Below are 27,075 nucleotides of genomic sequence, written 5' to 3'. Positions count from 1 at the left end.
ACAAAAGGCCCGTTCATGTTTAGGTTTCAAAAGAAGAGGTTTCCTTACCAAAGACTTAGTTCCTAAAGGTGCTTTTAACAGACGCTATTCAAAGACGTCATTATTTCAGAAGAGTTGGGAATCCACTTTCTGAAAAAGTCAGTGCCATCTAGGATTCTTCGTAATTGTCTTTGTTACTGGCCTGGCAAAGTTTTGAACAGCCTATAATCTGTCAGAAAGAAAGGGTTTATCTCCTCCAGATATATTATGTCCTAGCTAAAGAACTTTGATAAAATTATAAATTCTCTTTGGGAAACTTATAGCCTTTCTGAGCTAAAACAGTAAGTAGAGAGAATCAGTCTTAGGACTTAGATCATCTTTAGAACACAACAAAAGGTCATCCACATTTTGTTTACATGTAGAATCCCTGAGAAATTTATAGTCTATGAGGTCGTGGTTGTGGAATTGTGAAAAGCAAGAGTGTACCTCTGAAATTCTAAGCATAACTGTCCAGGATAATTACTGATTTTCCCAGGAAAAGGTAAACAAACATTAACTATTTGATCTAGAGGAAAATGTCAAATGGTGGAATTTCCTGGGAGAATCATCAACTCCTCAATAGAAGGTATCGAACAACAGTTTACATCCCAAGACTTGCCCCAAAAGCCTCACCTTGCTGTGTCTACTAATTCTAAACTATAACATCCATGTAATTCATATAACGATCCATATGCAATCCTAATCAACACTCCTCTCCGCCTAAAGTTAAAAGATCTGCCTTGAACCAAACTTCACAATCTCAATAAATACCCCAACTTTGTCCTCTCTCTGAGACACCATTAAGACACTTTTGTGGTAGTGTTCTCTCTTACTGCAGTAAACAATAAACTCAGCTTTGTCGTATCCACAGACTATTTAGCTGATGTGGGGGAACGAGCATTTGACCGTCCCTGGAGATTAGGGATTATGTCTTATTTATTTTTGTTTTTTACAATGCCTAATGAAACTTAATATACCCAGTAAACACTTTAAAATGTTGCAACTTAATATTTGCTGAATAAATGAATGACTGCAATATTTTTGAATTCTTGAATGTTAGGCAAGTTGGCAAAGCTCTTTCTGAGAGGAGGTAGTTCTCATGAGTGGTGGTACCACCTCTCTAGCGAGACTTTGGGTTAGGATTGCCAGATTAAGCATTTAAAAATACAGGGAGGGGGCTTCCCTGGTGGCGCAGTGGTTAGGAGTCCGCCTGCCGATGCAGGGGACACGGGTTCGAGCCCTGGTCCGGGATGATCCCACATGCCATGGAGCAGCTAAGCCCGAGCACCACAGCTACTGAACCTGTGCTCTAGAGCCCGAGAGCCACAACTACTGAGCCCACAAGCCACAACTACTGAAGCCCATGCACCTAGAGCCCATGCTCCACAGCAAAGAGAAGTCATGTCAATGAGAAGCCCGAGCACTGCAATGAAGAGTAGCCCCCGCTCACGACAACTAGAGAAAGCCCACAAGCAGCACAAAGACTCAACACAGCCAAAAATAAATAAATTTTTAAAAATAAATAAAAATTAAAAAAATAAAAATACAGGGAGCTGGAGCACAGAGGATTTTTATGGCAATGAAACTACTCTGTAAGATGTACGTACTACTCAATACATGTCATCATACATTCGTCCAAACCCATAAAATGTACAACACCAAGAGTGAATGGTAATGTAAACTATGTTCTTGAGGTGATAATGATGTGTCAGTGGAGATGCATCAGTTGTAGGAAATGTAACTTTCTAGTAGGAGACGTTGATAATGGGGGAGGCTATGTATGTGCAGGGGACAGGTGTATATGGGAAATCTCTGTACTTTCCTCTTAATTTTGCTGTGTATCTAAAATTGCTCTACAAGAAAAAAATCTATTAAAAAAATACAGGAAGCCCAGTTAAATTTCAATTTCAGACAAACAATAAAGTATTTTTAGTATAAGTGTATCCCATATAATATTTGGAACATACTTACATAAAAATTATTCTGAAATGATATGAAATCCAAATGTTATCTGACAATCCTATTTAGGATATGTACAGGGTATATTTGGTTGACATACTGTGAGATGGGGGGCAGTGGGGTGTGTGAGCCCTGTTGGCAGAGGCCAGGAATACTTAATGTCCTGAAATTATGGGACAGTTCCATGCAACAAAAAACTGTCCCACCAAAAATGCCAATAGCACCATTTGTGAAAACTGGCAAGACTTGCTGGGTAGGAAAAAAACTTTTCCTCTACCCTCTTCTGTATACTAATTGGGGGACTGCACATTAAAGTGACAAAAGACAAAAGACAGACTAACAGGAGAGAAACAGTTTATTTGTATGCATAAGGGAACTAACAAAAGAAGTAGCTAGCTCATTAAGTCGTTGAAGTTAGAGGTTTATATACCTGACTCAGTAAGAGAAAAGGAGAGAGGAGAAAAGACTTCTTTGGGAAGAATTATAAGTTTATTTAAGAGAGACAAATGGGTTTTAGGAGAACAAAGGAGAGATAGAAGTTTGTGATAATGTTTTTCTAAGCAGGTACCAGTGGTCTTTCCTCTTAAAGGTTATAAATCTCACCAGAGAGGGGATTTATGATAGATTTACTCTTGGCTTCCTGGGAGTAAAAACTGCCAGAAGAGGGAATTTATGGCAACCTCATTACCCAAAAGTTTCTGCTTTTAATAAAGGAAGCTCCAAGGCAGCTTCTTTCTTCATCTGTTGAATCTCAAATGTCTTTAGCTTAAAATAATCTTTATACCAACTCTGGGGGTCTGAGTGGATCCCCATAGACTCTTCTGTTTGGGCTGTGCCGCGAGGCATGCGGGATCTCAGTTCCCTGACCAGGGATGGAACACGCCCCCTGCAGTAGAAGCTTGGAGTCCCAACCACTGGACCGCCAGGGAAATCCCTTCCATAGGCTCTTATTTGTGAATTTTCTTTCTTCTTTAATGTCTTTTGTGTACAATCTTTGGAAAGAATATTCTTAATTATAAGCAGAATTTGTTAATAACTTTTCCTTTTTATCTTTAGAGGAGGTCAGCTGTGATACACTTGAAAAGACAGAAATTGAAGCCTACGGTTTGAATGTGTCTAAATAACTTCTTTTCTATACTATATACTCTCATAATAGTGCATAGGGTACTCTTTTTAATCAGTCCTGTAGTTCCTTTTTTTTTTTTTTTGCGGTACGCAGGCCTCTCACTGTTGTGGCCTCTCCCGTTGCGGAGCACAGGCTCCGGACGCGCAGGCTCAGCGGCCATGGCTCACGGGCCCAGCCGCTCCGCGGCATGTGGGATCTTCCCAGACCGGGGCACGAACCCGGGTCCCCTGCATCGGCAGGCAGACTCTTAACCACTGCGCCACCAGGGAAGCCCCTGTAGTTCCTTTTTTAAAAGTAAAAATCCAAGGGTCAATGTACTCAAAGTTAGAATTATGAACAATTTCTTCATTCATTAATAACATTGAAAAACCAGTGTGGTTCTTTTTCTCAATTTATATAATAAAAAGGTATTGTCAACTGAAAAATACTGCACAACCGAAAAGGAGTTTTTGCCAAAAAAAAAAAATAATAATAAGGTAGTTGGAACACGAAGAGATTACCGCTAATTAAAGAAAATCAGACATCTCAAATTAATGAATTTAGCACTTTTCTATATATGGGAAGATGCAAGAGTCTGGGCTTATTGAAATTGTTCCTTTGATATGCACCTTAACTATCTAGGGCCAGTATCCTGCTTTTCTCCATCCTGAATCCCCTCAGGGTGCACAGTCGGGGACAGCTGCAGTGGCTGATGGCTAGATGGCCTCAACATCTTTGTTTACTGATATGGCAGGCCCTCAGCCACAGTACAATGAATATTCTTTGAGTTGGGAAGTTACTAATTAGTAGCACTCCTTCACAACATATGACACGGTCACAGTCTGAATGAAAAACAGTTGTTTTGTTTTTCTAAGTTTTTGAGTTTTGCAGGGATCCAAGGTCTGAAAAATTAAGTTACACTTTCCCAAATATCAGCACTTTTTTAGTGTTTTACTTAAAACCTCATTGAGAAGTACAGAGATGCTTAATGTGACCCAATTCAAAACTGAATGAAAAGAAAAACAAATACCATAATTAGGAGTAGTTGTTAGAAACACTTTCAGCTAACTTATTTGGGATAGAAACATCCATGCCTTTCGTTCCCTTAGGTATATATCTGGGGGTCATACAGGAGAATTCCAGGAAAAGTTAGCTGTTACTACAAGAAATCTGTAGTTCTCCCAAACTGACTGGAATCCAAAACACAAATCTACCTTAAACAGTTTTATTTTCATAAAATATTTTCATATGCTCATGTTTTGGTTTTTGAAGTTTTGTTTGCTGTTCAAGTCTGAGATTTTTCTTGTCTTAGTCCTCAGTTTTTGAGTTTTATCTCAGTTTAAATGAAATCTGCTCATATTGGAAGTTCCTCAAGCACATATTTTCTGGTTGTATTATACTTTTTCCCAGTGAATAATGTAGCAGACCGTTTGGTAGCCTACCTAAAAGCCATTTCCAGTCCCCTCCTTTCTTGTATTTCTTTATCTAAGGCTAAAAAGCCAGTTATTCATTCACTTCCCAGCCTCCCTTGAAGCTAGGTGTTTGCAATGTGACCCAATTTTGGCCATGGAAATACAATAGGAAGTTTGCTTGGTAACTTCCCAGAAAGATTTTCCTCACTGGTAAAAGAAAAGTAGAAAGTGAGGACAATGCCTCTTTCCTTCCCCATCCTTCCTGCTTTGTTTTCTGGTGAGGAAAAATCTGGAGCTGCTATAGTCAACGTGTGCCCATCAGGAGAAATCCCACATTTTGTTGCTGTACCATCCTGGAACTATTTTTATCGTATGACATACTTATATGTCTTTATTGTTTAAGCCACCACTGGCTGCCTAGTCTGTTATGTACAGCCTAAAACAGACTATATAAATATTATTTATGTATTAGAATATTTACTATATCTGTCATGTTTACATTTGTTGATTAGGAAACATATGGTTATGTTCCATTTGTTCCTCCCCTGGAATGACTGCCAGAAAGTTGAAAAGGTTCTGTGGAAACCTTTGGAGCAATCTAATATTTCAATGAGAAAGGAAGAGGGGGACATATAGACGATTGCAATCGCTCTATATAGAAACATCATTAAAGGGATCCGTAACTAGGAACTGCCATATTAATATGAATATGCCTTCTAAAACTCAATAATTTTCTAATCCTATCCCATCTCTTACATGCACTCCTTTTTTAAATAGCTTTATTGAGACACAATTCACATATTATAAAATTCATACTCCCTCTTTGGAAAGGATTAGCATCCCACTTTGCAGAAAAGATGAAGACTATCAAGTTGAACATTTCTTGCCCCACCTCTATCCTCTCTAACCAAAGGTCTCTATTTCTACACTTACCATTGACAATTCCAACCCCTCCACCCTGGATTCCTTATATCCTTGGTTTTTAACTCCATCAAGAATGTTTAATATCTTTACATTTATGTAAGGAGGTAGCTCTTAGATGGGCCTTTCCAAAGGAGACATAAGCAATAGGGTGTGACCCAAATGGGGTTAGCTAAGCAGTGTGGTCAGACAGCAAGAGGCCTGGGCAGGGCAAGATTGCTGACTAGACTGACGCAGCAGGGCATGGCAAGTTTAGGAGACTCAGCAGGCTTTAAGGCGTCTTCAAAAGGTAGCAATCAAGGTCAGAGAAGCAAACTAATTAGACCCTTCAGGACAGTGCTCCAGAGCCAGTGCTACAAAGAACTTGTTCTCTGACTGAAGCCTAGGAAACCATTGCCCTTTTGTCAGTTGTAGTCTAAGTGTTCTCCAGTCAGCATCTTTCCCTGTCAGAGCTTTCTAGATATTGGGGAAAACTAAAACAAAAATTAAAAAGATTTTAAAAAGAAGTATGGTGGAAAGGAAAGAAGGAAGGAAAAAAAAAGGAAGGAAGGCAAGGAAAAAAAAGAAGATACTGTCTTCATCTATTCAAGAGCTCTCAGTGTCCAAGTCAGATTCAAGGCTTGGCCGAAGGACTGAGTCCCTCATGGTGGGCTAATTCTTCCAAGCCTTGTAATTTTCTTCATAGTTTTCCTTTCAGTTCCTGCCTTGGGAAAAGGACAATAAGTACAAAGGCAAAGACAATTTATAGATATTGCTGCCAGTTGATGCCTCCTTATGTCCTTTTCATGCATTTAGAACGTCACCAGTGATCTAAAATCCTAAATCCAATGCCAATGCTCTCTTCTTAGACTTTAATTATTTTCACAATCTGAGAAGCATAGTGTTTTTCAAGCAACATGCTTCTTAAAGTCCCTGCTATGTTTCCTTGATGCCTCTCCCATGCGCCTGACTACATTAGAGGAGCTGACTCCTGATTACTACTATTGGGTAGTCACTAAGCTTTAGTTTTTGGTTCTTCATTCCTTGCTTTCTTCACCTTCTCTCCTTAGAAACCACCTTTCTTCCTGAGGGTCAACTCCTGATACTTTTAATGTCTCTTTCTTGGTTTTATATTACTAGCTCTGTAATCATTCCTGAGCTCCAATCCCATTTCTCCAACTATCTTCCACCATGGATGTACCATGATTACTTCAAATTCAAACACTGAAATTAGTCTTAGTCTTGCCTACCCAAAATGGCTTGTCCTGCTATAGTCTCCTTATTTTTCACACATTAGTAAAACGCCAGTCATCTAATGCTGTCAATGAGCAGCCTGTCTCCATTCCTACTCTTCTATGAGAAAATTTCAAAACCTTATCTCCCTTCTTTTCCAAGATAAAAACTTTCTAGGAAGAATATTAAGCAAACAAATGTACCATGTTAGACACCATACGCCATTATCAACGAGAGAAATTTAGAAACAGGTAAAAAATAACATCGTATATATTTTTAAATTTCATTTTTGAAAATCACAAACTTGAGGATTTTTTTTTTCAGAAATAAATACTGTTAAAGTGACCTTTTCATGTATAGCAAAAGGGCATTTCTTTTATCTACCTCTGGCTCTTAAGATTCAGAAAGAAAAAAGTCCTATTTACTAAAAATCCATTATTGGTTCAGATAGATGTGCTTTAACTGAAGCACTGTTTACAACCTGGAACTCTCTGTAGATGCTTTTGATCCAGAAACTATAATCAAAAGCCTCTGCACTGAGCATAAGGCAATGTACTTCTAGAACACAGGAAAATTGTGGCCATCTGAATTCCTGGCAATTTCAGCTACAGAAAAGAGTTTTTTTTAAGAAAGCTGCTTACTGAATTTCCCTCTTAAAAAGGTTCTCTTTTTCTTTCCTCTGTTGTATGGAAAGGAAAAATCAGCAGGTAAGGTCAGAATAAGTAATTTATTCATTTTTCAACTCTGTTTTCTTTTACTTGCTCAGAGCTCTATTATACGTTTTCTGTGGAATTAATTTTCTACCTGGTGTCTATACTTTTATTTTTTTAAATCCTACAGGCAGGAATTGAACCAAGTTATGCTGAATTATGTAAAAAGCACTTTTCAGGAATGGTATTCTTGCCTTTCTCCCATAGCTAATGCTGTTCCCTCTGCTACTTCACATGCTAATATTTCCCAGATTCAGGAAAATTGGAACTCTCGTGCTGGTTGGACTATAAGTTACCATGTATTAGCCTTGTGATCCAAAGTGACAGAAACAGAATTAAAACTCAAACTAATTTAAGGGGTGGGGGAAGCAGGTGGGGAAGATTTTGGTCTTACATAATTGGGTAAGATGGGCACTACACAGGACTGGACCAAGGGTTCAAGTGAGATTATCATGACATCTTCTTATTCCCAATCAAAAATGAACTTTACTTTTCTCTCTTTGTTCTTTCCTAAAACACTCAAACATCACTCTATGTTCAGAGATGGTGGTCCTTTCTTTCAAAAATGTAACTGTTCCCTGCCAGCTACAGCAGAGAAATCCCAGAGAAGGGTTCTGATTGACCCAGGGGTCCATCCCTGAGTCAATCACTGTGGCCAGGGAACCTAAAATGAGCAGTATAGCCTAGAGGTTAATAGCATGTACTCTGATGGAATTTTGTAGATTTATGTTATCTCCTTTTAATGTACTCTCTGATACTTGCCAGGCTCATATCCCATTTTCATGGGAAGTCCCACTGCCATTTCCCCAGTTCAGTGTAGGGCCCTGGAGCCAAAGCGTTGACCAGTGAGAGGCAGCCCAGGTTCTGGCTGTTCACTGCTCTTTTCATCCATCCCTATATAATAGCTATTTCCACTTCCTTAGGTAGAAGAGGAAAAAAATAAGGATATACTCTCAGTCCACTTCTCTCTAAATTTGGGATTATTTGTGAGAATTCTAATGATTTGATTGTAACTTTCAAGGACTGCTTCTGGTAAATACAAGTAGAGCCACACTAAGCTTCAGCAAAATCTTCCACTTGTACATTGGTTGTAATTTTTTCTGGTTTATCTCTGTTCCTTTCCTAATGTAGCCATTACTAAAAAAATTTTGCTGGTAAAAAATAATAGTAATAATTTATATTGGGACTTCCCTGGTGGTACAGTGGTTAGGAATCTGCTTGCCAATGCAGGGGACATGGGTTCGAGCCCTGATCCAGGAAGATCCCACATGCCCTGGAGCAACTAAGACTGTGTGCCACAACTGCTGAGCCTGCGCTCTAGAGCCTGCGAGCCACAACTACTGAGCCCACATGCCACAACTACTGAAGCCCATGCTCCTAGAGCCCATGCTCTGCAACGGGAGAAGCCACCGCAATGAGAAGCCCATGCACTGCAACGAAGAGTAGCCCCTGCTCGCCGCAACTAGAGAAAGCCCATGTGCAGCAATGAAGACCCAACGCAGCCAAAAATAAATAAATTAATTAATAATAATACATATATATACTTTTATTTATATATACTTATTTATATATAATTTATATATATATATAAGTTATATATATATATGTATAATTTATAGAGGAAGTGTTACTTAATTAGATATTGGTGGACAGAGTGTGTGACTCAACTTCACTCCCCCATCTTCATGCAGAATTAGCCTCAGCTTATATTGCACAATTAAAGGAGCCACTCAAGTGACTCTCACCTAGACACAGATTGCTTCAAGTGTACTTGCTATGTTGTCCTAGGCAGAAAAGAGGCTCGCAGTTTCTTTTATTGGAAAATTTTGTGTCCTGCCTCATCAGTTATTCTATAATACATACATGAGTGAGTGCAAGCATAGCTCTGATAAGCTTTTTTTATAATCTAATTGGGTAAAAAACCTTTTTCCCCCGTGCACACATCTTCTGTTTTCTTTGCTTTCAGAATATATGTCTTTTGTAATTATTCCTTCCCATGTTTGAGAAACATTCCCCAAATTTCTGTTCATTCATTTACCTCCCTATCTTGTCTTACTGTTTCAGCTAGGAGGAAGTGGAAGGCTCTGATCATTTACCGAATCATAGTCCCCCTTCTTTTTTTTTTTTTAAGACAATTTTTTTAGAGAAGTTTTAGGTTCGCAACAAAATTAAGAGGCAGAAGCAGAGATTTCCCAAATACCCCTGCCCTCACGCATGCATAGCCTCCTCATTATCAACATCCCTAACCAGAGCGGTACATTTGTTACAACTGATGAACCTACACTGACACAGCATAATCACCAAAATTCATGGTTTGGACAAATGTAGAATAACATGTACCCATTTTGACAGTACAGAGTATTTTCAACATGCTCTTAAAAAGACTCCGTGTTCTATCTAGTCATCCCTTACCGCCAACCCCTGGCAATGACTGATCTCTTTACTGTCTCCGTAGTTTTGCTTCTTTCAGAACGTCGTATAGTTGGAAATCATACAGTATGTAGTCTTTTCAGGTTGACTTCTTTCACTTAATAATATGCATTTAAGGTTCCTCCATGACTCATCATGGTTTAACAGCTCATTTCTTTTCAGCACTGAATGATATTCCGTAGTCTTGATGTACCACAGTTTATTTACCTGTTAACCTACTGAAAGACAGAGTGTTTACTTCTAAGTTTTGGCAAGTGTAAACAAAGCTGTCATAAACATCAGTGTGCAGGTTTTTGTATGGAAATAGTTTTTAACTACTTTGGGTAAATTCTGAGGGGCATGATTGCTGGATTGTATGGTAAGAGTACATTTAGTTTTGTAAGAAACTGCCAAACTATCTTCCAATGTGACCATACAATTTTGTGTTCTCAGCAGCAACGCATGAGAGTTCCTGTTGCTCCACATCCTCTACAGCATTTGGTGTTGCCAGTGTTCCAGATTTTGGCCATTCTAATACATATGTAGTAGTATCTCGTTGTTTTATTCTGCATTCCCTCATGACATATGATGTGGAGCATTTTTCATATGCTTATTTGACATCTATATATCTTCTTTGGTGAGGTGTCTTTTAAGGTCTTTGGCCCATTTTTCAATCAGGCTGTTTGTTTTCTTATTGTTGAGTTTTAAGAGTTCTTTGTGTATTTGTGATAACAATCGTTTATTAGAAGTATCTTTTGCAAATATTTTTTTCCCAGTCTGTGATTTGTCTTCTCATTCTTCTGACATTGTCTTTCACAGACCAGAAGTTTTTTTATTTTACTGAAATTCAGCTTATCCATCGTTTCTTTCATGGATCATGCCGTTGGTATTGTATCTAAGAAGTCGTCATCAATCCAAAGGTCATCTAGGTTTCTCCTATGTTATCTGCTAGGAGTTTTATAGTTTTGTGTTTCAATTTTGGGTCTGTGATCCACTTTGAGTTAGATTTTGTGAAGGGTGTAAGGTCTGTGTCTAGACTAATGTTTTTGCACATAGTTGTCCAGTTTTTCCGGAATCATCTTTTTTTTTTTGCAGTACGTAGGCCTCTAACTGTTGTGGCCTCTCCCGTTGCGGAGCACAGGCTCTGGACGTGCAGGCTCAGCGGCCATGGCTCACGGACACAGCCGCTCCGCAGCATGTGGGATCTTCCCGGATCGGGGCACGAATCTCGCATCGGCAGGCGGACTCTCAACCACTGCGCCACCACGGAAGCCCTCCAGCAACATCTTTGCTCCATTGTATTGCCTTTGCTCCTTTGTCAAAGATCAGTTGACTATAGATCACAGTCTATTTCTGCATTCTCTGTTCTGTTCCAGTGATCTATTTGTCTATTCTTTCCCCAAAATCACACTGTCTTGATTACTGTAGCTGTACAGTAAGTCTTGAAATCAGATAGCATCAGTCCTTCAGATTTGTTTTTCTCCTTCAATATTGTTTTGGCTATTCTGGGTATTTTGCCTCCCATAAAAATTTAGAGTCAATTTGTCAATATGCACAGAATAACTTGCCGGGATTTTGATTAGAATAATCCCTCCACTTCATCACTGTCCCAAAGCCCAATGCTCTCAAGTTGCTCCCGGCTAACCAAAACTGCCCGCTGCTGTCTTCCACATGGCCTCTCCTTTGCCTTTCAAACTTACATCTCTTGACTTCTGCTTCCCCCTTAATGAAAACTCCAGTAGGTGTTAGAAGACCCACAATCTGATGCATGTGACTTATTGGTAGTTCCAAAACATTCCAAGAAGTACTTGCCTTTAACCAAGTGAATACCTATAACTGTGTATCAGGGAGTTTTCTGGTTGGAGATGTTTATTTTACCATTTAATAAAAGCTGCCCTTTATAGTCTGGGCGTGGGTCAAGGTAAGGAGGTGAGCTTTCCTTCCATCTTGTGGAAGGAGGAGAAAACTGTTTTGGGAAGATGGTTCTTTTTACCAGCTGATCACTGAAGACTCAACTTAAAGAAGTCCTGTCTCTTCTCATCTTGCCAGCTAGGGAATAAATAGTAGGCCCTGACTGAATCCACTTTGGGATTCAAGGGGCTTTGGAGAACACTTAAAGGGCCTTTGCAGCCCAAGAGATCTGAGTTCAAATCTTTGGGTGGCAACATGACCTTGGCCAAGTTATTTAATTTCTTTGAGTTTAGGTTTCTTCATTTGTAAAACAGAGATATTACCCTTAGAGTGTTGTTGAGATTTAAATGAGATAAATAAAATACCTATTACAGTACAGATCGGGTGTTTAATAAACACTAGCTTTTATAAATAATTGCCCTTTAATAGTTTATGGGTGGAAAACCCTCCAGTTGAGCAAGTGAGGGTGAGCCAATAGTATTTAATGGCCAATAGTATTTAATCTTCAAATATTAGAGGTATTGGAATTAATTTTTCTATAGTAACAGTATTATAAATAATGGCTAGGGTCCTATACCATTGCTCAAATATCTATTTAACCTATAATATTGCTGATGGAGTTTTCTATAGTAAGGTTGCTGTTGGCAATACAGGCAGGTTTCTGGGGCAGTCAATATCTTAGATGCTCAGAGATCCTCATTACTTTTGTGAGATAATGAGTTCAGAATGCTTACATGAAATTCCAGCAACATAGTCCTCCTGATTCAGCCTTTGTTATAGGATTAGGAACTCTTTTCTTCTGACCTCCCTCATCTGTTGGGTGTTGGCTGTGGGGATGGAAGCCCCTCTTGGTGGGTCCCTTGGCACAGGCCCTAGGAGGAAAGGGATTTATATTAATGAGTTTAGGATGGCAGGGAGGAGAGTAATGACAGGGATGTCAGTAAATAAGCTAGTGAGAAAGAGGCATGATTACTTCTCCATCTGAGCTGACTTCCTATATGCTCCTTCCCCCACCAAAAAAAAAAAATCTCAGAGTTTAGCCTGTTTGCTTTTCCTTACACTGTAACCACCCCTCAGTCTGATAAAAGTCCCCTTTCCCTTTAAGACCAGCACTGAAGAGAGCATATCTCTTTGTCCTGCCAGTCCCCAAAACCACAGTACTTTGGTTTTCTAAGAGATTTTGCTGCTAGCAATAAGGCAAAATAAGGCAAAATTTTATTTAAAAAAATTTATTTAAAAAAAGACTTCCTTTTTCAGACCCATCCTTCCTCTTTTATTTCTTAGAAATAAAGCTGAAGAATAAAACTAAAGAAACTACAGGGAAAAAAAGAATGAAAGAAACTAAAGGGAAAAACCACAAAGGCACATAGCCTTTGAGCATTCAAAGGACAGAATAACAAAATTCAATTACAGATCAGGGAATAGTTAGATTCAAGAATTCCCCTGGACTTTTTGTGTTAGGAGGTGGACTTGTGGCCTTTGGGCAGAGGGGACAGGGAAGGGAGGATGAAAGGCATAATTTACCTCCATCTCTTCCATTTCCTTATCTTACTAATTTTGCTACAAGGTCAGAGTTATGCTCAAGTTGCATAAGAAGTCAGGACTGGATTTAGGATTGAATAGAACCTTGTCAAGGGGGAGGTGAGTGACATTACAGGGTGATCTATGAAGAGCAGCAGTTTGAAAGTAAAGGGATTGCCTATGGCCACTTCTCCAAGGTAGTTCTTCAGGGACTCTTTATATATATATGTAAGTCAGGTCCTGTCTATATTCAGGGTTCAACTATTAGTGAGGATCTACTCTGTGCTATGATAAATATTGGGGAATCAGGGATACAATAGATGTATTTAAAGATGCTTGTGTAATCATCAACATGAAATGTTTTACTAATTAAGCTGAGTGGTCATGCAGGACAACAACCAGTCTGCACAGCAAAAGCTATTTCATAGATCATAGAGCAGTAGAGGATTCTTCCTATAAATTAGGGGTCGGCAAACTTCTTCTCTAATGGGCCAAACAGTAAATATTTTGCTTTGCAGGATATATAGTCTCTGTTGAAACTACTCAGCTCTGCAGTTGTAGTGTGAAAGTAGCCACAGACAATATCTAAATGTCTATGCATTGCTGTGTTCCAATAAATTTTACTAATGGACATGGGAATTTCATATAATTTTCATATATCATGAGATATTTTTCTTCTATTGATTTTTTCTAACCATTTAAAAATGTAAAAAACATTCTCAGCTCAAGGACTATATAAAACCAGACAGCAGGCCGTAGTTGTAGTGGAATAAATAGATATAGTAAAAGGATTTAGTTGTTTCATTGAAAGAGTCCATCTGCTAAACATCAAAGATAGGTTGTTGAATGGGCATTTTTTTCTGAATAAGAGTAAAAGGAATGTCCTCACTTTTCATTAGTTGTTGTACTGTAGTCCCATAGTTTTGGATACAGACTGGGATGGCCTCAGAACATTTGTGGCGTCTCAAACATCACTGGAAAATTTGATTTGGACTGAGGTTTGACACTATATGAAAACTTTAGAAAGAATATGTCAAAAGGTTAGATTTAATTTAATAATAATAGTGAGTAGCTAACATCTATTGAATTCTGACTATGTGCTAAACACTGTGTTCATTTAATCTTCATGATAATTGTATGAAGAAAGTCTATTACTATCCCCACTTTACAGATAAGGAAAGTAAAGCACGAAGAGATTAAGCAACTTGTCTAAATGACTGATTAGGCCAGGAGTCAAACTCTTGTTTATTTCAAGGATGAAGGAATTTAATAAAAACTAACAGATGTTTGTATGGAAATATGTTAATATAAATGTTTCAGACATTACATGAAATTTCTAAAAATCTTATATGTTCTGGTATAAGTCATAATTCTAGTTGTTACTTTAAAATATATATCTCAGAAATAACTAAATTTCCTTGCCAATTGCATTATTATGTACTTTCATCAAATCTTTAACCGTGGTCATTTTTAAGTCTTTTGTCATTTACAGACAGTTCTGGGTGTACTCTGATGCTTTTGCAAAAATATTCCCATAAAAGGGTTTCATCTTCAAGGAATTCATGGAAAAGACTCTGACAAGTACAGGTTTCTGGTAATTGACTATACTGCTGAACTGAATGAATAAGCATTTTCAGAACTCTAATGGAAAACTGATGAATTCATAAAAGTGCTAACAAAAGATCAAGATAAAAAAAATTAATTACATGGGACTGAGTGAACTGATAAGGATGATTATAAGTTTTGTGACTTTCTGTTTGAATAATAAAAAAAAAACCTAACAGATGTTTATCAGGAATAAAAATGCCAAGTAAAATGTGTTGATAATCAGGTTAAACTTGTTAATTTTACAGATGACGAAAACAAAGTTTACAAGACATTTTCCATGGTCACACAGCAAATGACAGATCAGGAGTAGATCTCAGATTTTCTAACTACTAGGTCCCTTAGTTTCTTTTATTCTGCTACACAGTATGCCCTTCAAAACCAAAAGATAGGCAGAATAGAATGAGTAAACATGTTAAACTTTGGGCTATACACAGAATTATGTGGAATATAGAAAAACCTTGATTTAAGATCTAAAATATAAAATTAACTTAAAGTCATTTAAAATAAAATCTGAATAATTAAAACACAAACTAAACTGTATGTTAGACCTCAATAAAATAGTTTTTTTTTTTTTTAAGACAAGTTATGTTTTAAATCCCTTATTTTTATGAGGAGACTGGGATAAATAATGGAATTCATTTACATCTTTCAAATTAAGAAAAGGGAGATGGCTCTTAAATTTATTTTTTTAAAAGTTTTTATTATAAAAAAAGTTTTTATTATAGTTGATTTACAATGTTGCATTAGTTTCTGCTGTACAGCAAGGTATATCTGTTATACATATATCCACTAATTTTGAGATTCTTTTCTTAAACTTATTTTTTAAGTAACTTTTTTTTATTGCTAAACGAAGTATATGTATACTGCAAAAAACTTAGGGAAAGCAAAAGGAAATAAAATTACCAGTACTCCTCCTACCCAAGTAATAGTGTGAACTTTTTGGGGGGTTGTTTGTTTTGCTTTCTGTTTTTTGTTTTTTTACCACAAGAAAAGGATATAAAATCAAAATCAGTTCACCAATTTTTTTTAAAAAAACTACTTTTTCTTTTTTTTTTTTGGTGGGGAGTTCCTATTTACATTCACTCATTTAACATTTTCTGAACACCTAGGTTGGAAAGCGCACTGCGCTAGACACTTGGGATACAGGACAGTTTGTCCCTAAGAGGGTACCTGGGAGGAGACATAAAGAGATGTTTATCAATAATAATACAAAACTTGTGTTAAAATACAATTAGAGTCGAATCTCACAGTTGAGACTGTGACACTAAACATTCTGGAATTCTTAGGTTTTTCCAAAACAGCTTAACGCAGGGCTGTTGCAGTACTGTTATCAGCACTACTTCAAAACGAATGTTAAGTTAAACATTGGCGAAAACCCTTCATTTTAGTACTTGTCAAATGTTTAAACCTTTCAAAATTTTCCTTTTTAGCGAACTGGAAACGCGCGTCCTGCCAAGGTAACCATTGCGCGGGGACAGAGACACTGCAGGGTTCACATTCACTTGGAGTATTCGCGGGACGCCTAGGGGAGCGGTGCTTGTTGGGACTTGTAGTCTCTACCGGGGCCGAAGACACCGCAACTGCATTTATAATGCACTTCTCCCTTTTAAGCTTTCTGGCCCAACAGTCAGATTAAGCCCCAACCTAAAGCATAATTTGACAACCCTTACCTCTTCCAAGGCTCTTTATGTTTTTACTAGGTTCCTTACGTTCAACATTCAAACGCACATCGTCCCTCACAAGCCTCAAAGAGATTGGTCTGTCCTCAGCAGTGGGCGGAGCCTTAGGTGGACTGGATCTCTGGATTGGCCAACATCTCACTCTAAGAGGCGTTTTCCACTTGCCGTTCTGCACACTGTGGTAAAAAAGTAAATCGTTTACCGCAGTGTTCCTTTTCGCCGCGAGAATCTCGCGATATTTCCGCCAAAGGGACCTAGCGACGCGTAGAGAGCCGCCGAGGCCAGTGGGGGTGGCCGGCACCGGAGCAGGGAAAAGCCAGGTTAGGGGGCAGAGGACTAGCGGGTGCTACTAGCGTCATTCGGGTTCGGTCCGGGCCAGCCACCCAGAACCCAGAGGAAGTGTTGTGGACGGCGTGTCCCTCCTGGCCGGTGGGTCGGCCCGGGGTCGCAGCCGCTGGGTCAACCCCGAGTTTCACCTGGGCCCGCGCGGGTTGTGACAGGTGCGCGGAAGAGCGCGGCGCTCCGCCCGCTCGCCGGTCCGCCCCCTCCGGGCCTCGCCTGCGCGGGCTCGGGATGAGCTGCGGGCCGCAGCTGAGCGGCTCCCGCTCCTGGCGCCTGTCGCTGCCGCCGTCTCCTCCCAAGAGCAGACGCCGCCCGTGAGGGAAAGAGGGAGGGAAGCGGCCGCTGACCCCGGGCATGAGCCGGATGCGACATCCGTTGCTGGATTAAGACGCCGACATGAACCTGCACCAGGTGCTGACCGGGGCTGTGAACCCCGGCGACCACTGCTTCTCCGTGGGCAGCGTCGGCGACCAGCGCTTCACGGTGAGTGAGGGAGGCTCCCGCGTCGCCCGTGGCGAGTCCGCGCCCCTGAGTCAGCCGGGCTCGGCCCAGAGTGACGGGCAGAGGCCGAGAAAGCCTCGTCGCCCTCGCGGGGCGTCTCCTACGGAGGTCCCAGCTCCTTAGGGCCGGCGTACCTGGCCTTTGAGAACGAAGGAGGCAGTAACGCTTCGGTCATTGAGTTATTTAATGTACAGAGGCTAAACTCGGAAGTTAGAATGTTTTGTAGGATTTTTAAAGTTTTCAATCTGACGTCCTTGGGCTGGGGAGGTTTACTAAAATCGTTTATCCGAGAATCGTCGGTGTGTAATGTGTATGTGGGCTTTTTATTGCCCCACTCCATAGGCTCTAATTGTCAAGTTGAGGAATAGTTGGGATTGGTTTCATTTCTTCCTCTAAGTTTAGGTCAAGTGTCTTTGTAGTTGAAAAGAATGGGTGTCTTAAAAACAGGTAGCTGTCAACAACTAGCGCTGAGTGAAAACAGTGCTTTTCACTTATTTTTCTTTAAATTCACTGGGAATAACTTTGGAAAGAAAAAACTATTTTTCGTAAATGGTTCACTCCTGCCATCCTTTGAATTCCATATGTAACAGTTTAGTAGTCCTGGGAGGCTTATATTTATTTTAGATTGTTCACATTAATTACTAACAGTTGCATTACTGTTTCTCAGTAAAATTCCTCTTTGATGTGTAGTGGTAATTCCAGGTTAAAGTTTAAATGAAAGTGTCTTGTTTTTCATTTGTTTTCCCCAGATAGTGAAAGGAAGAGGGCCCCAAACTTTTGCTGTTTATCAGTATATTGACATTTTCTGCCTTAACTATAGCGGTTTTTTTTTAAAGAATTAAGTATAGTTTTTATAATAATTTCAAGCTATAAGTCAGTATTACACATGATAGCCTATATCTGAATATATGTATAGTGCTCATGATTTTTGCTACAACTTGAATAGCTATCTCTTAGTTGTGATTAAAACTTAATTTTGCATAAAAAAGTGAAACAAAATAAACATCTTAGTAGATGCCCTAGATTTTCTTCTCAAACGATTTTGACTTTTTTTTGTCATCTTTATCAGTCGGAATAAATAATAGGAAAAAAAAGTAGTCATTATTTAACATGGTGTAGGCATTTAATACCTGAATTGTGCTTTTAGATCTGTGCCAACCAAGTACTTTGCTTTTGAATAGAGTCTGTACCTCCCCTGTAGAGTGACTCACACACACCTTAACTTGCACTTGACACTAGCAGTTTTAGAGATTCTAATTCTAAATGTTGACCTCGCTTCAGTGCTCAAGAGGAGGATGAACTCTGAGGGTCTCAGTGGGCAACCATAGTCTCCCTGCAGTTGAACATTGCTCACTGCTCTTGCTATTTAGAAAATAAAGATCATCCTAAGAAGATTTTGCTAGTGGTAGATTATAGGATGGTAACATTACATTCTCTGTCATCTCCTAAAATTATATGAGTGCTTCCTCCAATGTAAATTCTAACAACTTTTTCTGTGAAGGCATTCAGAATCTATGTAAGCAGTGATATGAACTTCAAAGCATATACAATATGATGGCCTATTTATACACCTAGATGATCCTTCTAAGTGTATATAAAATCTTGGTGAATGCTTCTGTTATGTTAAAGGAGAAATGAGTTAATGTACCAAAGATAAGACTATCCTGCGCCATCATGTAGCTTGTTGCACAGTTCTACTGAATTTTAAAGTCTGTTTCCATAGACCAGGCTTTAATCATCTCCCACCAAGCCTACTGCAGATTTCTTCCAGATCTCAGGAATCAGTCCAGTAAATAAGGTAAAAATAAACATTTTGTTGTTATTTAGTATAAAGAGATCCCAGGTCTCTATAATTTTGGTGATAGTTTATTAACAATCATCTTTTTTCCTTTGCAGCTAATCCATCCCTGACTCTCTAACATTAAATTGATATTCCATTATAAACCAAGTTTCTTGCCCTCGGTCTACTGGACACTATATACATCTTAAATTTATCTCTCTTGAAATTACTGTCTTTGCTAAAATGTAGAATCTGTTGTTTACTCCTTGAATTTTGTTTTTAACCTCTTTTGATTTTGGCTTCTTTTTCTTTTCATAGAAAGAGAGCAAACATTAATGGTAGATGGTATGTGCAGACTAAAAAACTCTCTCCAAATTCCAGTTTTACTTGAGCTAGGGACATGAAATCTTCTTGCAGGCCCACTTGAAGAATTACTTTGTTTGTCCTGTTACATTATGCCTTCTCTAAAGACAGACTTTACATTCGTAATTCATCTCTTTGCATGTTTGCAGATAACTTATTTGTTCTTGTTTTGAAAGATTACAAGAGATGAGATCTCATTTTTTGAATACAGTCTGACAGGTTTTAAATTGAAATGAAATTGAGTGCCATTTCTCATGGATTCTTGACTTTAAAATATGAAATTACTAATATAGTTAGTATATGTAAGTATTAGATACTTTTTTACTACTTAAACTGGCATCAAACAATTTTGACTTTTCTCTTAATAAGAAAGCTTCTAGTAGGCAGTGACCTTTTCTCTTATACTTTCAAAGCACTTTATTTGCGCTTTCGTTATATTAGTGACCTGTCTTGCCTTGTGTATGTCTTCCACAGTTTCATTGTGAGTGCCTGGAACAGTGATTGAAGTACTGGTGTCACCTAATAGTAGAGTCATTACCTGAATTCGATTTCCAACCTAGTCCTTATAGTTAGTTATGTATCCATGGGCAAGTTCTTTTACATTCTTTGAATTTCTTTTTTTTCTTATCTGTAAAGTGGGGCTAAAGAAGAACTTATTCATAGGGTTGTTACATGAAAAAGTGCTAAATTCATTGCTTAGTACCTGTAAAACCCTTGAAAATGTCAGTTATTATAAAGGCTAAACTCATTATAATGCATAGCACATAAAAAGTGCTTAATAAATACTGGTTGAATTGATGACTAATAGATAAAGAAGCCTTATCTATGTAATTAAAAATTGTGTTTTTAAAAAAATATTTTTAATAATTTAGATTTGAGTCCAAATAAAATACTTCAATTAAAGTTTAAAATTGTTTTCCAAAGTCATTTATTACGCATTTTGCCATAAATATCAGGTGAGTAACCAGGAGAGATTTCAGATACCCGAAGCAAAAATTCTTTAATTTTTATTTACATGAATTTTTCTCTCACTCCTTTTCCCTTGTTAATTTCATACTGTCTTTAGAGTGAAAGTATATGAGCAACCTGGTCCTAATCTGTTGACAACTTTTGTTTTTAGAATAAAAATTTTATTTGTAAACGACAAATAATAAGTTAAAAACAGGCATAGTTAGTTAGAATCTGGATTTTCTAATGTTTCTGTGCATGCAATAGATTATCCATACTTAGTGTTGAAATTGTGTTTTTACTGAAATGGAAAGGGAGATAATTTCCAAGAGACAGATTGTGTTAATATTTAGGACTTGCTGTCTCTAGTTTGGAATTTAAATGCCTTTGTTATACGAGGGATAACAAACATGTAATAACTCCAGACTCCCTTTTGTATTAGACAACTCTGTGTTCCCAGCTAAGGGGACCCAGATTAGAAGTCAAAAGACTGACTGCAGCTATCCGGGTGTTGGTAGAGAAATGGAGGCTGAATTAGCATTCTCCTTCTTTCTGTAATAGTAGTTTAACTTTTTGTTTTGTTCACTGTAGGGAAACCTTTATAGGAGGTTCTTATTTTGGAGAAGCACGTTAATGTTTGTGGATGGAGAGATACAGGAGGGGAAAGTTTGATACTGTTTGTATCTGGAGAAAGAGAATGATTTTTGTGGTACTCATATGCTATTACGAGTACAAATTGGACTTCTTTTTACATATTTAGCCTATTTAAAAATTTTATGTTTTAAATAGTATTAAGGTTCCTTTAAAATTATTGAAGTAATACGAATTCTTAATGTTGTGTTTAAAAAAATGAGAATAATGTTAATTACAACATGCCAAACATAACTCATTTAACCAGGAAGTATACCAGGAAGAAATTCTTTGGGATATTTACCTGGTGTGGTTGGTTAAAACAAAACAGTGAAAACAGGAAATCTAAGTACAGAAATCACAGGATTTCCAAATTAGAATGCTGACTGTGACAGCCTTGGGTAATTTTTGAATATTGGAGAAGGTTGTCTGCCAAATTTAAAGTTAAAAATCATGTTTCAGTTGTATGCTTGAAAGCACACATATGAACTCAGTTCTTTCTTTGCACCTTGTTTAGTCTCAAAGTTAGTAAACCCAATATTATGTATGCCTAATAAAAGGATTTTCGTTTCTCAATTTAATTTTCATTGCTTAGTAATAGGTTATTCTGATTACAGATCTTTTGACAGAAGCAGCTAGTGTACCAATTACAATATATACATATTAATTTCGAAGCTCAGGTAGTGTGGCAATTTATTTGATGAACCAGTGCTGTTCTTTTTGTTTTGATAGTAATAGGGCACCTTGAAATGAATTTTTCAGAACAATTTATTTTGGAAAAAATCTATAAAACTAGTTTTAGATTTTGGTTTAGAATGTTATGTATAGTATTACATCTTAGGTTTTTATTTAAAACCAGGGAGATGGGTTATTTTTATTTAAGAATTTAGTAAAAATGGATTATTTTAAAATCACACACAGCACATTTTATTTATTTTTTCTTCTTTATTTTGTTTATGTATGAATTACATTGATTGACTTTTAAAATTGAAGTACAGTTGATTCATAATACTGTGTTGGTTTCAGGTGTCCAGAAAAGTGATTTGGAGATTGTGTGTGTGTGTGTGTGTGTGTGTGTGTGTGTGTATACACACACACATATATATGATTATGTTCTATTATAGGTTATTACAAGAATAGTGTCCCCTGTATTATACAGTAAATCCTGTTGCTTATCTGTTTTATGTATAGTAGTTTGTATCTGTTAATTCCATACTCCTAATTTATCACTTGCCCCCCTCCCTTTTCCCTTTGGTAACCATAAGCTTGTTTTCTATGTCTGTGAGTCTGTTTCTGTTTTATATATGGATTCATTTGTATTATTTTTTAGATTACACATATAAGTAATATCATACAATATTTGTCTTTTTCTGTATGACTTCACTTAGTATGATATTCTCTAGGTCCATTCATGTCACTGCAAATGGCAATATTTCATTCTTTTTCATGTCTGAATAATAGTCCTTTGTATATATGTACCACATCATTATCCATTCATCTGTTGATGGACACTTAGGTTGCTTCCATGTCTTGGCTGTTGTAAATAGTGCTGCTATGAACTTTGGATGCAGAGCCCATTTTGAATTAAAGTTTGTTTTCGTGTATTTCCATGCTTATTAACTCATCATGTTGTATAAACTCTAGAGATTGAATTAATTTTAATAATATATTAAAAATATCCATAAGAAGATATGTTTATTTCAAGTGATTTTTGCATGATATCCAGTTTGGATTTTCTGTACAGATTCATCTCTCTATTTTTTCCCCCCAAGCTTTATTGACATACAGTTTACATGAAAATTGTGTAAGTTTAAGGTGTGCAGTGTGATGATTTGATACACATATATAGTGTGAAATCTTTACCACAATAAGGTTAGTTAACATATCCTTTAACTCACATAATTACCATTTTGTTGTTGTTATGATGAGAACATTAAAGCTTTATTCTAATAGCAACTTGCAGCTGTACAATACAATATTGTTAACTATAGTCACCATGCCGTGCATTAGATCCCTAGAACTTATTCATCTTATAACTGAAAGTTTGTATCCTTTGACCAACATCTCCCATTTCCCCCATCCATAGCCCCTGGCAACCACCATTCTATTCTGTTAGTACAATGTTTCTATTAGTACGATCTTTTTAGATTCCACATATAAGTGGAATACATTATTTGTCTTTCTCTGTCTGACTTAGCATAATGCCCGCAAGGTTGTCACAAGTGGCAGAATTTTCTTCTTTTTTATGACTGAATAATATTCTTCTGTGTTTGTGTGTGTGTGTGTGTGTGTGTGTGTGTGTGTGTAAAACATATTTTCTTTATCCATTCATTCACTGATGGACACTTAGGTTGTTTCCATATCTTGGCTATTGTGAACAATGCTGAAATGAATATGGGAGTGCAGATATCTCTTACAGAGATTTCATCATCTTTGGATATAATCCTAGAAGTTGGATTGGTGGAATATATGGTAGTTCTGCTTTTAATTTTTTCAGGACTCTTCCATACTGTTTTTTACAGTGACTGTGCCAATCTACATTCACACCAAGAGTGCACAAAGATTCCCTTTCTTCACATCTTCACCAACACTTTTATCTTTTTGTTGATAGCATCCTAATGGATATGAAGTGATATCTCATCCAGTTTTGATTGGCATTTCCCTGATGAGTAGTGATGTTGAACATCTCTTCATGTACCTGTTGGCCATTTGTACATCTTCTTTGGAAAAATGTCTAAGTCTTCTGCCCATTTTTAATTGGATTGTTCATTTCTGGTAATGAGTTATATGAGTTCCTTATGTATTTTAGGTATTAACTTTTTTTTTTTTTTGCGGTACGCAGGCCTCTCACTGTTGTGGCCTCTCCCGTTGCGGAGCACAGGCTCTGAATGCGCAGGCTCAGTAGGCATGGCTCACGGGCCTAGCCGCTCCACGGCATGTGGGATCTTCCTGGACCGGGGCACGAACCCATGTCCCCTGCATCGGCAGGCAGACTCTCAACCACTGCACCACCAGGGAAGCCCTAGATATTAACTTTTTATCAGATAAGGTTTGCAAATATTTTCTCCCATTTTTAGGTGGCCTTTTCATTTTGTTGGTGGTTTCTTTTGCTGTGCAGAAGCTTTTCAGTTTAATGTAGTCTTACTTATTTATTACTGCTTTTGTTGCTTGTGCTTTTGGTGTCCAAAAAATCATCACTAATTGTCAAGGGCCTTTTCCCCTATGTTTTCTTCTAGGAGTTTTGTGGTTTTAGGTTTAAGTTTTTAATCCATTTTTGAGTTGATTTCTGCGTGTGATGTAAGACAAGGGTCCGATTTTATTCTTTTGTATGTGGATGTACAGTTTTCCCAGCATCAATTTATGGAAGAAACTGTCTTTTCTCTGTTGTATATTCTTGGCACCTTTGTCAAAGATTAGTTGACCATATATGTGTGGGTTATGTCTGGGCTCATGGTTCTGTTCCTTTGGCCATGTGTCTGTTTTTATGCCAATACCATACTGTTTTTTTTTTTTTTTAACATCTTTATTGGGGTACAATTGCTTTACAACGGTGTGTTAGTTTCTGCTTTATAACAAAGTGAATCAGTTATACATATACATATGTTCCCATATCTCTTCCCTCTTGCGTCTCCCTCCCTCCCACCCTCCCTATCCCACCCCTCCAGGCTGTCACAAAGCACCGAGCCAATATCCCTGTGCCATGCGGCTGCTTCCCACTAGCTATCTACCTTACTACGTTTGTTAGTGTGTATATGTCCATGACTCTCTCTCGCCCTGTCACAGCTCACCCTTCCCCCTCCCCATAACCTCAAGTCCGTTCTCTAGGAGGTCTGCGTCTTTATTCCTGCCTTACCCCTAGGTTCTTCATGACATTTTTTTTTTCTTAAATTCCATATATATGTGTTAGCATACGGTATTTGTCTTTTTCTTTCTGACTTACTTCACTCTGTATGACAGACTCTAGGTCTATCCACCTCATTACAAATAGCTCAATTTCGTTTCTTTTTATGGCTGAGTAATATTCCACTGTATATATGTGCCACATCTTCTTTATCCATTCATCCGATGATGGGCACTTAGGTTGTTTCCGTCTCCGGGCTATTGTAAATAGAGAAGCAATGAACATTTTGGTACATGACTCTTTTTGAATTTCGGTTTTCTCAGGGTATATGCCCAGTAGTGGGATTGCTGGGTCATATGGTAGTTCTATTTGTAGTTTTTTAAGGAACCTCCATACTGTTCTCCATAATGGCTATACCAGTTCACATTCCCACCAGCAGTGCAAGAGTGTTCCCTTTTCTCCACACCCTCTCCAGCACTTATTGTTTCTAGATTTTTTGATGATGGCCATTCTGACTGGTATGAGATGATATCTCATAGTAGTTTTGATTTGCATTTCTCTAATGATTAATGATGTTGAGCATTCTTTCATGTGTTTGTTGGAAGTCTGTATATCTTCTTTGGAGAAATGTCTATTTAGGTCTTCTGCCCATTTTTGGATTGGGTTGTTTGTTTTCTTGTTATTGAGCTGCATGAGCTGCTTGTAAATTTTGGAGATTAATCCTTTGTCGGTTGCTTCATTTGCAAATATTTTCTCCCATCCTGAGGGTTGTCTTTTGGTCTTGTTTATGGTTTCCTTTGCTGTGCAAAAGCTTTGAAGTTTCATTAGGTCCCATTTGTTTATTTTTGTTTTTATTTCCATTACTCTAGGAGGTGGGTCAGAAAGGATCTTGCTGTGATTTATGTCATAGAGTGTTCTGCCTATGTTTTCCTCTAAGAGTTTGATAGTTTCTGGCCTTACATTTAGGTCTTTAATCCATTTTGAGCTTATTTTTGTGTATGGTGTTAGGGAGTGATCTAATCTCATACTTTTACATGTACCTGTCCAGTTTTCCCAGCACCAGTTATTGAAGAGGCTGTCCTTTCTCCACTGTACATTCCTGCCATCTTTATCAAAGATAAGGTGTCCATATGTGCATGGGTTTATCTCTGGGCTTTCTATCCTGTTCCATTGATCTATCTTTCTGTTTTTGTGCCAGTACCATACCGTCTTGATAACTGTAGCTTTGTAGTATAGTCTGAAGTCAGGGAGCCTGATTCCTCCAGTTCCTTCTTTCGTTCTCAAGATTGCTTTGGCTATTCGGGGTCTTTTGTGTTTCCATACAAATTGCAAAATTTTTTGTTCTAGTTCTGTGAAAAATGCCAGTGGTAGTTTGATAGGGATTGCATTGAATCTATAGATTGCTTTGGGTAGTAGAGTCATTTTCACAATGTTGATTCTTCCAATCCAAGAACATGGTATATCTCTCCATCTATTTGTATCATCTTTAATTTCTTTCATCAGTGTCTTATAATTTTCTGCATACAGGTCTTTTGTTTCCTTAGGTAGGTTTATTCCTAGATATTTTATTCTTTTTGTTGCAATGGTAAATGGGACTGTTTTCTTGATTTCACTTTCAGATTTTTCATCATTAGTGTATAGGAATGCCAGAGATTTCTGTGCATTAATTTTGTATCCTGCCACTTTACCAAATTCATTGATTAGCTCTAGTAGTTTTCTGGTAGCATCTTTAGGGTTCTCTATGTATAGGATCATGTCATCTGCAAACAGTGACAGCTTTACTTCTTCTTTTCCGATTTGGATTCCTTTTATTTCCTTTTCTTCTCTGATTGCTGTGGCTAAAACTTCCAAAACTATGTTGAATAAGAGTGGTGAGAGTGGGCAACCTTGTCTTGTTCCTGATCTTAGTGGAAATGCTTTCAGTTTTACACCATTGAGGATGATGTTTGCTGTGGGCTTGTCATATATGGCCTTTATTATGTTGAGGAAAGTTCCCTCTATGCCTACTTGCTGCAGGGTTTTTATCATAAATGGGTGTTGAATTTTTTCAAAAGCTTTCTCTGCATCTATTGAGATGATCATATGGTTTTTCTCCTTCAATTTGTTAATATGGTTTATCACATTGATAGATTTGCGTATATTGAAGAATCCTTGCATTCCTGGAATAAACCCCACTTGATCATGGTGTATGATCCTTTTCATGTG

General features: G+C 37.8%; 1 protein-coding gene across 3 annotated transcripts in view; it reads left to right on the top strand.

The window, feature by feature from the left end:
- Window positions 1-16,757: 16,757 nt before the first annotated feature.
- DMXL1 (Dmx like 1) overlaps window positions 16,758-27,075 on the top strand; it is a 131,287-nt gene continuing 120,969 nt past the window's right edge. For all 3 annotated transcript variants that reach the window (XM_082836305.1, XM_082836304.1, XM_082836306.1), the window contains exon 1: window positions 16,758-17,290. In XM_082836305.1, coding sequence (XP_082692431.1) covers window positions 17,204-17,290 — 87 coding nt within the window. In that variant the 5' untranslated portion in view covers window positions 16,758-17,203. The remainder of the gene's footprint in view (window positions 17,291-27,075) is intronic.

The sequence above is a fragment of the Leucopleurus acutus genome (assembly GCF_964270905.1).
Source record: "Leucopleurus acutus genome assembly, chromosome: 3".
Classification (NCBI taxonomy): domain Eukaryota; kingdom Metazoa; phylum Chordata; class Mammalia; order Artiodactyla; family Delphinidae; genus Leucopleurus; species Leucopleurus acutus.
The sequence above is the reverse complement of the archived record's forward strand: the minus strand, read 5'-3'. Positions and strand labels throughout refer to the sequence as shown.